General features: G+C 37.7%; 1 protein-coding gene across 9 annotated transcripts in view; it reads left to right on the top strand.

The window, feature by feature from the left end:
• The window catches only part of ABLIM2 (actin binding LIM protein family member 2), a 140,855-nt gene that overhangs the window by 95,706 nt on the left and 32,030 nt on the right, over positions 1 to 13,119 (top strand). For 4 of the 9 annotated variants that reach the window (XM_029960349.1, XM_029960332.1, XM_029960338.1 and 1 more), the window contains exons 10-12: positions 1,367 to 1,513; positions 6,017 to 6,137; positions 7,838 to 7,936. In XM_029960349.1, the coding sequence (XP_029816209.1) occupies positions 1,367 to 1,513; positions 6,017 to 6,137; positions 7,838 to 7,936 (367 nt within the window). The remainder of the gene's footprint in view (positions 1 to 1,366; positions 1,514 to 6,016; positions 6,138 to 7,837; positions 7,937 to 13,119) is intronic. The other 5 variants (XM_029960341.1, XM_029960354.1, XM_029960351.1 and 2 more) reach the window with 2 other exon arrangements.

Raw genomic sequence — 13,119 nt, forward strand, 5'->3', positions numbered from 1 at the left:
TTCTCAGTAGGGAGGGACTTATTTTTATTAAGGGGCTATTTCTTTGCTCTTTAGCTTCTTAAAGTAGCTGAAAGGAAGGGGAGACCTATAGATTGATGAAGAATCACATATTTGGTTAAAACACATTTTTTCATTACTTTTGAGGATGGGAATATGTGATGTTTATGGCAGCTTTGTTGCACTTTCTTAGTTAAGAGGAATCTTCCTTCTTTCCATGTAGTTTAAGTTTGAACAAAGTCATGCATTCTTTTAGAAAAAAGGATGACTGAAAATTATCAGACTAAATTTTTCCTGTATGATTAACTTGATAGAAAACTTCCTTGGAAAATCTATTAAAATTTTCTTAGCTCATACTAAGAAAAAGTATAATTACTGCACACATAAATCCTAGATATTTTTTGTATTTTTGCATGTGGAAAACATTATTACAGTTTTATAGCTGATCCTACTGATATTTTCAGAGAACAGCAAGATTCACTCATCATTTTGCTGCCAAAAAAGAGCTTATCATTCTGCAAAACATGAACTGGGAATGAGGCAATTATGCTGCCTATTTCTCCACTCTCAATGTGGCCAACTAGTAATCGTATCTACAAGATAGTATGTGCTGGATACAGTTTTGGTGCAATTATAGGAAAGATAATCTGTGCAAATGTGGCAGTTTGATAATTACACTTTTGAAATAAGTGTAGTAAGAGGAGAATGGAGAGCAACACAGCCCTTTCCCTCTGTTGGCTCTGTGAGTCTTAGGACATGATTTGAACTTTACTTGATTGGCATCTGTGATCTTCCATCTCATCCACCATGCTGCAAATCCATCATCTGTTGGTTTGTGACCCAGAATTAAGGGCTACTTAAACCTAGTCAGGAAAGGAGGTGAAGCTGTGAGACACTACTTGAATGGGAAAGATTAAAGACCTGACTAATATTTTTAAGCATATGGAGATGTATACGTTGGAAATACGTATTTGATTATTCACTACTGCTTACAGTGGGGGAATTCTGCACAGTGAAACCACTTCAAAATTAAGGTTGTTTTGCCTGAAAAACACTGCAATATCTGTCTCGTATATCTGTTTGTGCAGACAGGAGTAAGTGGGATATAACCAGGGAATTGGAATGATGCCATGCTACTCCTGTTAGCCAAATGTCAGTGGCAAAGTCATATACGTGACAAAGTTCATAAAAGAAAACAGCAGTAATATTTTGCATTGTGTAGCAAATACAAGAGATTTATATGTGCACAAACACAAAAGGTGGTTTATTATGATGATGACTTTTCTACCTATGCTTATCTGTCCTTGTCTGATTGCATCCTGATCATATTCTTTCTTGTTCTCACTGCTTTCTTTCCTCCTTTTCTTAGGCAAAGCTTGGAGATGAAATTCTTGACTACAGGGATTTGGCTGCTCTTCCTAAAAATAAAGCCATCTATAACATTGACCGCCCAGATATGATCTCCTATTCTCCATATATCAGTTACTCTTCAGATGACAGGCATAGTTACGGGGAGGTACTGAAATATGGGTATTTTTTTTCTATGAGTTTCAGGTTTTATGTGCATCATTGAACATGTTGCTGAACACTACCAAACATGTGCATAACTTCTTTAAAAAATGTAACTTTTATAGCTTCAGTTACTTGAGTCATGTCATCCATTCATTCACAAGGCCTTCCAAAAAAAATCAAACAAGACCAACATGTTCATTTCAATTTTTAGTTTGTGGAAATGAAAGAATTGCTTTCTGTGATCATTTTTTAAAGAGATGACATGTAATTAAAATATGGTTTTCCATGAGAGTAGTTTCTGCATGCGGTAGGAAACAGGAGCCATTGCTAATTATAATGCAAAAATCAGAAGTGAAGCCAAATGTCTTCCATGATTTTTTTTTTTTTTTGGAGTGTACCATGTTATTTTGGTAACACAACAGTGGTATCACTTTCCTATGTACAAATTTCTTTCAACTGTCCCTTACTAAAGTTCACCCTCATGTCATGCACGCACTTCAGCCTTTTTGTATGCAGAGCTAATATGATATAGTTTCTGCTAATGAAATCTAATTTAACATTATACTAATAACTAATAGTAATTCTGTGTTTGCAAAACATACTTGTATGTAACTCCTGTCATGCAAGTTAGCTTTTCTTCTTTCAACATATGTACCTTTCATTTGACTTTCTGATTTCTTTTAAAATTTTAGCTACGTTTTTACAAACCAAACCTTTTCTATATGATAGGTATTAGCAAAATATATACAGTCTAGAATGGAAGTCTGCTTTATTCTCTATAAGTGAATGGGTAGAAATAAATTCTATAATTGATAACCATAATATTTTTACTAGCCCTAGTTCTGCTATCACTTATACCTTTTACACTTAATCAGTACCACTAAAGGCTCAATACTACTGTCAGGTGAAGTGTAGCTCGTATGTTAGGCTTTACAGACTTTCTTCCAAACCCTCTCTGCCAATGCTGAACCACAGTAGCTCCATTATAATGTACCCGAAAAGAATTAAAATTGTATTTGATAAAGGCTTTAAATGGCACTTAGGTCTCTGATTTCACAAAACTAAAAGCTGCTGCCTAATACTGAACCTATGGTGCATAAACATTTCCTTTCTCTGTCAAAATTTGTTGGTGCTGATAATGTTTGTGGCCCTCCTCAACTGCCTGGTGACACCTAGGCTTGGCAGAGGTGCATAGACCAAACAACCTTCTACCCCGTTCCTGTGAGGACTCAGTCATTGCACCTGCTCCACGGTTATTCTGGGCTATGCTTGCAATCCAATGTGCACTTTTTCCTGGTGCCCCAAATATTTATATCCTGTATATTGCCAGAGGAAAAAAAAAAACAAACCCTGTCTTCCAAATTTCAGCATCCTGGCTACTACCTGCAGCTGCGATAGTTTCACTGGATTTGCTCAGCTAGCCAAACATAGCATTTAATTTTGAAAGGAAAATGAGCATCAAATGGTCAAATTACATTATGTTTAATTGAAAATCAAATAGTGCAGATATTTTGTTTTTCCTTAAAACAGCAAGTTCTAGTTCTGATTCTGGAGGTCCTTCAGTGCAGATTTAATTAGGGCTTGTATGTAGTTTTCAGGCAGTTGTTTTAAATGGGAGTTTGCTACTAGCAGCACTCTCTGTGGCATAGGACTGGCCTCACCAGACCCCAGGACTTTGTAGTAGAGAAATCCTTAAAAGACTAATATGAAATTATTTATATATTATTCCTTATGTACTTAGATAATAAGAAAAAATGCCCTAACTTAATTGACAGGTGTTTTTCCTAACTGTATCATGTGTATCATGGATAGTGATATTTTTAAAGTAGTTCTTCTCACAAGTAACCTCATGCATGAATTTGTATCACTAATTTGTTGTGTGTTGCTGTTTGCAGTCACCTCAGTTGCTCTCTCCAACACCTACTGAGGTAATCCCCAATGCCTTTGTTCTCCTATTCTGACCCATTCTGTGGTGCATAAACCTGGTCATACTGATAACCAGCAGCATCTGAAGTGTGGGGTTTGCCTCCTGCCTCTACAGTGCATGGGGTTTATAATTTATGCTTTTCACAGTGTTACTTGTGTTTGATAAGTACTCTGCTTCTAGATTGTCATCTGTATGCATCTGTCTCCACTGTCATCCATGTGTCTGCTTTCCAAAATAAAGGTGGTATGGTGGTCACTTCTTCAAGCTCTACTTAATAAATTATATTGGGAAATATGATTTATGATTACATTTAAAGCTGCCAGCATGAGTTGACTTGAATTGATGCTTGGCAAAGCTTTCTCTTCTTTTTATTTCTCTTTTTTATTCCACAAATAGTTAAACTACTTATACTATTTGTGCTCACATACTGTTAAATCATTTGCACATACCTGAAGTTCTTAGATCGGTGTCCTTTGATGTGCATTAATGATCAAAACTAGTCATTGCTTCAAGAAACACCACTTTGGAAGCAGTGAAAGGATTTCACATAGTTTCCCAGATTACATACTCAATTACATATCAGGGGTCTGGCTAATTTCTCCATTATCCCAGTTTATGTACTGGAAAATTTTGGTAATCATGGAAAACTGCAAATTGTCATTAAGGACTGTAAATCACAAACTGTTACTTTAACCACTAGTTAAACAGAGAAGTTAACCAATAGAGGTGTAATTTAATTGATAGTTTAAAAATAAAAGTGTGCTTTATTTAATACTGGGTTTCATGAACTAGATTGTTTCTTACAGAGATACAAAGTACACAAAAGGTAAGGTCTGAAACAATATGAAGACTCGGTGTTTTGGAAGATTATAATAATTTCCTTAAAATGACATACAAGTTAACAAAGTGCCAATATTCGTAAGTTCCAAAAGTGATACTGGTGTGGAGGTTGGGGCTGCCATGATTTGTGTTACATGAATACTCTCACGTTATCCAGCTTCTCCGTGCTTGCTGTCTTTCTCTGGAGAGTCCATTATCAGGTGCTTGAGCATCATCATCTGCAAACTTGTCACCAGTTTTGTTGCAGCGATTTTTATTAGAGGAAAATTCCACTGTATCATACAATTGGACACATCACAGACCATTAGCTAACACTCATATGATATTTAAATATCATCACAAGACTTTGTAGAGACATTGCAATACTACTTGTAACTCTCTTCCCAAAGGTTAGAGTGGGTAGTAAATAATGTAACTACTTTGGGAGGGAAACATCTCAAGCTGGACGTAGAGTTGGTGGCAGAATGTCCACAGAATGCTGCGTGCTTGGGAAGGCATCAGTTGTTCTCTGCTTTTTCATGATTTCTCCTAAACTTGATATTAAAGCAGTAATGCTGCTGACCACTATACAAAACTGATTTTCCACTTTTGAAAAGTCAGTCAGTGGGCCTGGGGTGAGGTTGAAGGGATGGAGCACACCTGGACCACAGGAGGAAAACCAATGGTGTGGGAATATTGTACATCTCTGTAGAGTCAAGGATAATCCCATCTAAAGATGAATGTATGGATATAATTAAGTTGTCCTCATAGGAATCTGGGTGATGATCATGGGGCCAAGTAGGGTCTACTGTGTGTTTAAATGATGAAAAATCCAGTGGGAGTCACGCGGATGCTGAAGGGTGTCCCCATATTCATAAGTGACTAACCCCTGCTATGGTATAGCATATCTTTACTCATTTCTACTGGGATAGGGGAAGGGAAGCATTTTTTTGAGTATGTCTTTCCATAAAGGAGCATCTGCAGTTTACGTTGATTTGTTCCAATTTGAAGTTAACTCAAACTGATTCTCACTTGTCTTAAAAGAAACAAGAAATTTGAATTTGCTCATGTAGCTATTTTACAAAAAGTCACTTCCACATCTATTTCACTCAGTAAGGCTTTTACTGTTAAGAAGACATGCAAATTGTAGTTGCAGTTTAGCTGTAGGGAGTGAGAGGCTTGGAATGGGTGTACATGGTTTTAACTGATTGAAACCACAGGTTTAGTGGGACTTGAATTGTCTTACTTGCTTTGCACAATGCTGCAGTATTAATGCTATTGCTGTATATGAGTGTTTATATGTATTTCGTAGCATAATGACTGTGTTACAGTGTGGTACATTGGGCAATTTATACAGTTGGTTTTGTGATTTAATGAAACCAACAAATACTGATTTTTGTGTTGTCTATAACCATCATGCACCCATTCATAGGGGCCCAAAGTGGCCATAATGCTATCATGCCAACCTGATCTCATCTTCCACCCACCTATATATGTTCTTTTCAAATTGTATTGTAATTTTAAATTCATGTGTGTGCTGACTTTCCTGGTAACACGACTGTTCTCTGATACTTGGCAGAGCTCCTTCAGTCACGTTGAGGTGGAGGTGCTGAAAGCCACCTCATTTCACTGGGATTGCATGGAATCTTGGGACAACCACTTCCATCCTCGCAGCACAGAAACATGCAAAATGGCATACTCTGCCTGTTTCAGAAGTCATTTCTCTTCCCTAATTATGTGTATTTTGTGTCTTCCTCTAAGGGTGACCAAGATGACAGATCTTTCAAGCAGTACAGAACATCAAGCCCGAGCTCTGCTGGCTCGCTGGGCTATGGTCGCTACACCCCAACCTCCCATTCTCCTCAGCATTACAGCAGACCAGGTAATCAAAAAGCAGCCTTACTTATTCTCTAGATTTTTCCATGACTTGGTTTTATGATGCAAGTAGAATAGACTCCAGGGGACAGGAGTTTAAGGTGGAATAGCAGTTAATTGCAGTGATTTATTTACTGTAATCAGGGAATCCCATGTGAAGAAAGGAAACAAGTGCTTCAGGAACGTGCATCTAAGAAAACAAAAATAGGCATTTAAAAAAATTTGATTTTATGTAGATACAAGATAGAATAGTTTAAAGGACTTAATCCTGGTCCCATCTTGCCTGAAGGTACATATTCAATCCGCAGCTCTTTCAAGGTGTGGCACAGTAGCAGTGAATGCACACAAGAGGGTGATTGAGTGATTTCGTATCCCTTCTTGTATCACAGGGTCATGGTTCATTTCTCCTCTCCACAGGGCAGGAGCTGGAGAAGTGATTAGTGATTCTAGTGGCTGGAGTTTGAAGGCCAGGTTGATTTAGTCAAGAAGTTTACAGCAGTGTTTATTGCAGCTTTGGGCTGTAGTAGCAGCTGTGCTGGTGCTCTTGTCAGAGAGGAGGGATCACCTCCTTTTGACCTTTGCATGCCTTACAAAAGCCCATTCATATTTGAGATTTGCACAGAGTTTTATCCTTGGAAATAATCAATAAAATTGCTCAAAATTAATTCTGTTTTTTTCTCAACTCCATCCTTCTGGTGGAGAACATAGATCATTTGTATTATTTTCTTGGTGTCTTTTAATTAACATTGGGGATACATTATAATTATAAACTAGTTTGGAAAATTGTGAGCTCTTAATCTTTCCAGGGAAATGAAGATTTTATAGGTAACAGAAATGGTTTTTGCAGGAATTGAATATTTTTACTATGTAAAATCTTTGACAAAGTGGAAATAAGTTTGACTATAAAAAGATCTATTAGAGAAAGATAGTTTCTCCTGAAGGTCTGTCATGCCTAGGCTTAGCAGCACACTGTTAAAGCAATAAGGAAAGACAAAAGGATTTATTTCCAAATGAATTCTAATGTTTTACAGCTTCACTGAAACTTTGGAAGATAATCATCATAATCACCACTTTTAATAATTGCCATTAGTCCTCCAAAATATGTTTTCAGGACATTATTACAGCAAAGCAAACAAAGATGACTTTTGAGAATGGTTTTCAAGGTACTTAATCATATGTCTAACTTTTAGAGCTTGAATAACTTCAGGATGTTTCTTCAAATACTTGAATTAGCTCTGCACTGGAGTGCATTGTGAACTAAATCCTACCGGTGTGCACTGCTGGCAGTGAGAACTGGACCCACTTGTGGCGCAGTTCTCAGCAGAGACAAGGCTCTCCCCATTTCATTTCATGAGATCCATTTTGAGCATTTATCATTCCCTCTTGCAGCTTTTGAATATGCAGGTTTTCCCCTGAGTGCAGCCATGCTTTTTGTGGTGCCTTTTCTGGAATATTTTCTGATGCGTTACAGTTTATGGGATACTCTCTCTGTCTGCAGAAAACCCCTGTCCCTTGGCCAACCCCGTAGTGTGGCCACTGTCATGTTCTTAGCAATAACCAGCAAAAGATGAAGTCTTAAATATAGACTATGTTTTCTAAGCATCAGGAAGAAAATGTTCCTGAAAAAAAAAAGGACGGCGTTGTAATTTGTGGCTTTCAGTAAGTGAACTAAATAGTTTATTTTCACTTACTCTCTGTTGCCCCCAGCTGGTACTCAGAGTCTTGGTACCAGTAGCTGCATCTCCCTGCCCCAACACCCAAGCCCTACATCTACATTCAGACATCATTACATCCCTTTCTTCAAAGGTAAGGTCCAGGAATGCAAAACCGTGCTGTGATACTGTAGATTTATTCAGCTGTGTTTCACTTTTATGTGTGTGCAAGCATGGCTTCCACTTGGATAAAATTTGTCTTAATTTTGTGCAAGTGCTTTCTTGATGTACTGTGTAAGTTTTACAAACTGAGTGGGTATGGGTTGTTTTATTTTTGCTTTTTTCAGTGAGTGTTAAGTGTCTTTCAAAGGGGTGGAGGGAAGGAATTAGCTTTTATAATGAAATTGAGGGAGGGAATTACTTAAAAGTCTGTTTGTTCTAAAATATCTTTACCCTATTGTGGTGATTATAAATAGTATAATAAGCTTATACATTGGATACAACATAGGGTGATCAGTTATCTAACCTTCCAAATTTTAGATATTCTTCCTATTATTTGTAGCATTGCCAAAAGTTATGGCAGCTGGTTAAATCAATACAGCTGCACTGATTATCAATTAATCTGTGCCATATATTAGAAGACAAGAGTAACTGAATCTATTCTCCTTGCAATTAATTTTTTTGCAGTGGATATTAGCTTTTAACAGCTTCCATGTTGAGGATGTGGGACAGTACTGAGGAATGCCAAGAAACTTTGAGGCAAAGCTATTTTTTTTTAGCTTGTTAGCTAAATGTCAGAAAGAGAAGACATTCAGCTACCACGTCTTCTTCCCCTGCTTCTATCTTCTCTAGTAGCAGTATCAGCTGTAAGGAGACATGAATAGCAAACGTTTTCAATGCCTGTTCCTTGACTCTCATGATTTAATAAAGTAAAACTGTTGTTCTTGCTGTTGTAACCATTACAGAAAAGGAAGTGACCCTCTGCAGGAGATAGACTTGCACACTCAAGTAAATAGCAGGCACTCATTTCCTTTGGAATAATAAGTAATGCATCTTCATTGGGCCCTAATGCATCCAGAAACAGTTCTGCCCCAAATCAGCTGAATTTCACTGGTATGAACAGGTTCAAGTCTTCCAAATATGATCCTTGAGAGAAAATTTTGGAGAAAAAAGCTGATGAGATTAAACTGATTGTTACCATTTCAGAGTCCACCTGCAAATCTCCTTTCCACAACAAGAAGCAGTCAACCTCCCATGCATTTTTTGGAAGGCTGGCACACACCCTGATATTTTCTGAGGCACTGCTTTTTTAATCTGTCCTCTAAATTTGGATGGTATTATGCAACCTGATGTACTGAGTAAGAAAAACTTCTTTGCTGTGCTGCAGTGCACAATTTCACTGAATGGAAAGCTCTTCCTTGAAGTCCTGCTGGCAGTTACTTGGCAGCACTCCTGTTAAAATGAGTTTTTGTTCAGTGCTACCTGCTGTTGCTCAGAGCAGCAGCAATTATTAAGTGTTGCTGTTTGGATGAAGAAATCCTCAAGTTGGTAGTTCCTTGTACCCAAATAACTGTTCGTAATGTGATCAAAATTATAATATTTTGCAATTCTGAAGCACTTTTTGTCAAGGAGCTAAAATATTTTTTAAGTGGTACCTTAAAGTGCTTCACAGTGCTCTTGTGAGGCTAAAAAGGTGAGCCCATTTTTAATTTTCCTAAATAGGTAATCCTGAACCTTGCTGAGGTTGTATAGATTATCCACTGGTTTACACTGAGTTAATGTGTCAGTCCAAAAGGAGTCAGAAGATTTGCCCTATCCTTTTCAAGGTCTCTGAATTCTGAGTTCCAGTCTGTGTTTTTTTTCTTATCTGGAGGAGCCTTTTGATGGTGTGGATGTGCTCTTTTTTTCTCTTTGAAGTGGTTAGTGTGGAAAGAAGAGGATTGTAGCAATAGTTGCTTTGTATCCAGACCAACTTTAATGTTGCCACTTCAGTTTTAAGAAAGTGAAATCATACTTGTTTAAAAAAATATGATTAAATCCAAAAGCAATACACTGCTTCATAGTAGTAGAAGTAATCTTTGTAGAACAAGCACTCCACATTTGTCATAAAAGATATTTCTTTAAGCTTCCAGGAGACAGATATGTTATTACTCCAGGGAAATTAAGACAAGCAAAATCTTCCCTTTGATTTCACTGAGTTTGCATCATATTTTTCCTGAGAATGACATGGTTCATAATTTTTTTCCAGTGAAAAATATGATTATGGAGTTCCTGTTCTTCCGTCAGTGTACTGTAGCCTGGCTCCCATGCAGTGTAATAGGATGATCTGTTCTTCATCATGAAGAAAAGTGGTTTGGTTGTGCTCTTCTAAGGACTTTTGTCTTCAAAATAAGTCCAGCTGCACTTCAAGAAAGCTTGACAGTTCATGCCCTTGCAAGTCATAGGGTGTGATATTCCAAGCACCTGTGGTTGGTGTGACTCTTCCTCTTGAGGTAATGGAGTCAGTGGGTGTGCTGAGCCCTGCTGAAAAAATGCTTACTTTAAACATGGTGGACATTATCTTGCCTTTCTAGTGCAGGGGCACAGCTTCCAAAGCCCATTTATTTGGCTTTGAAAACTTGAAAAGAATTAGTCATCAGACTTCAAAAAGCTTTGTCTATCTTAATGCAGCGTGGGCAGAGATATTAAAGGATCCAGTTTTGTGAGTAGGCTTGGACATCTCCCTCATTAGGCCAGAGGCATTTGTTTGTTGTTCAGTCCTGAACTTAGACAGCTCTTACTGTAACTTGTTATCAAATTTCCCATCCTCCCAGATAAGATAAAAGCTGGAAGGAAGGAAGTATAAGCAATATTATACTTTTCCTGGCAGTCCCTTGAAAAGGGAGCATAGTCAAAGCCCTGGTCAGTTGGCTCCACACACACAGACTTAAATGTGCAGCCTGCCCTGTCAGCAGCCAGAGGACACAAGGAGGTTTTTGTGGTCAACACTCAAATTCAAAGTAAACCTTTCCAGATTCTTTCCAAGTTAAACAAAATTCAGGGAAGAGTTCAGGATTCTGGTTTTTTGCTCTTCACTGACCAGCAAAGCAGATGCTTGTGGATGCTTGTGGCAGAAGACAAACCCAAAAATTTGAAAAATTGCTCTCTCTGGTCTTTTCTCTGAGACCTTATTTGAAGTTCTTTGTCAGTGTACACCAGGCAAACCTTGAAAGAGATAATTTATTGGCCAAGTCTCATTTTAGAGATTTAAATTTAGCCTAGGTTAAGCATTTGTCTGTAGTTCCTACACAGTAACTTCTACGTGGGTCTTGAGTTTACTTTATTATTAAACACCTTTTTTGTGTGTGCAAAATGTGAAATACAACTACTGATGCTTGTCCAAATCAGTGGCAGAATTAAAGTTTAAATGTGAATCAGCTTGTATGAGTGGGGTGCAAGAAGAACCTTTTCCATCATTTCATCATTAATTCTTCCACTTCGAGCAAGTTGGAGATGATGGCTTTGCAAACTGCTCCACATAGATAATCACTTGGATTGAGCAACTTGTAGATTTTTTGTCCCCTGGTACTTGTTCTTGTATCCTGTTCTCTTATAAGTTTATTCCTCTTAATTAATGCTTCCTCCTGATTCCTTGCTGACACTCTACCCTATCCCTGAAGAATGACTTTATATGTGGGTATGATACCAGCACCTTGGGTCACTGATCAAAGAAGTGATTATTCCTGCAGGTCATATATGAATATACATTTTTAATAATATGCTGATTTTTAAGTAAATGAGGAACTAATACACTGTGAAAATTGCTTGAGAACTTTCATTTTCTGTTTAAATTAGAAAATTCCAGTAACAACATCTCATTTCAATGAATGACATTACAAGATTTTTAAGAATTTTGGAGTTGGAAGGGACCTTACTTTAATAAGTATCTACCAGTGACATTGAGGCTTATTCCATTTAGTAGGGATGGCCAGGAATCTGGGCAGCAAGCAGCAAAGAAAGAGCAAATTCATAAATGTGCAGTGAAAACTTGTCACCACTTTTTTCTTCCAAGAGCAAAATCAAGAAACGGAGTAACTGTCAGGTTCCTTGTCTGAGGAATACTTGACTGCAAGTAGGTGGTGATGCACCAGATTCTCAGTAATTCCATAATTCTTCCCTTGCATTTTGGAAGGACCATAGGTTATCAGCATGTGTAGTTGTGATTCCAATTTCTCAACTTCTCAGATTACACTTTTTCAACAAGAAATCACTGTTAGTGAGTACACAGTGGCCACAGCTGAATGGTTTTTGAGTTTTAATAAAATAACAGACACAAAATTTAGAATGGATTGGTCAGTGTATTGTCATGAGATACACAGCACACTCTTCTGACCTTGTCTGTCCTGTTTCTGCTCCTGCTGAACTCAGTGGCACTACCCTTTGACCTCAGTGGTGCATGTCAAGGCTGGCAATCCGATGACAATGCATCCACTGCTCATTAGCAGGGCACAGATCACCTCCATGGGCATGGCCTGGACAGTTCTGGTAATCCAGTAGCTCTATGGTTATAAAACATCCCCTCCATGAAGGTAGAACTCAGTTACAGATCCAATACCCTGAGCTGCTGCATTTTCTTTACCCCCAACATAACTTGCTATAATTTCATCGTTACTAGCCATTAAATCTGTGCTTCGTCCACACTAAAACAGTAATGGCAAATTAACAGTCATTTTATGTAAGAGTAAATGTCATGTTTGCTTCCAGTTGCTTAACAGTGCTGTAAATTAAAAGGATTTTACAAGTCCCAAAAAAGTAGAGCTTTACTTTTTTGTTTGCCAACCAGCACTATAATGCCATAGAGTGTGCTTCAGGGAAATAAGAGGAAATGAATGGCACCTAATGAGCATTTGACAAAACGTGGAAAAATCAATATGGAACAATCTTATGCATATCTTGAAACTTGGTGAAGCGACTATGGCATTATAGACCCATGACTTGATAATCCAACCTTGTTTGCATAAAAATAGTGTGGCATGTTACCTGTGCAAAAAGTTTGCAATTAAGAGCTGAATTTCAACATCTCTTTTTGTCACTGATACGTGCAGGATTATTTGACTTAACCATAACATTTGTATTTTGGTCTAGTCCTGCTTTGAGATAATTGAAACACTACTGAATGATTTCATTACTGGTTTCAGGGGCAGGCTATGAGCCATAGCATCAAACTTTTAAAACACTTGCTCAATAGATTATTCAGTTAAGGCTGTGCTAAAACACATTACAGAATTGTGGATGTTCTTATCCTTTGATTTTCTTTATGAAAGTGTCATTAAAAGAGAAGCTTTAATTTCAAAGTAG

This window comes from Manacus vitellinus, unplaced genomic scaffold, assembly GCF_001715985.3.
Source record: "Manacus vitellinus isolate BGI_N305 unplaced genomic scaffold, ASM171598v3 scaffold_0_pilon, whole genome shotgun sequence".
NCBI lineage: Eukaryota > Metazoa > Chordata > Aves > Passeriformes > Pipridae > Manacus > Manacus vitellinus.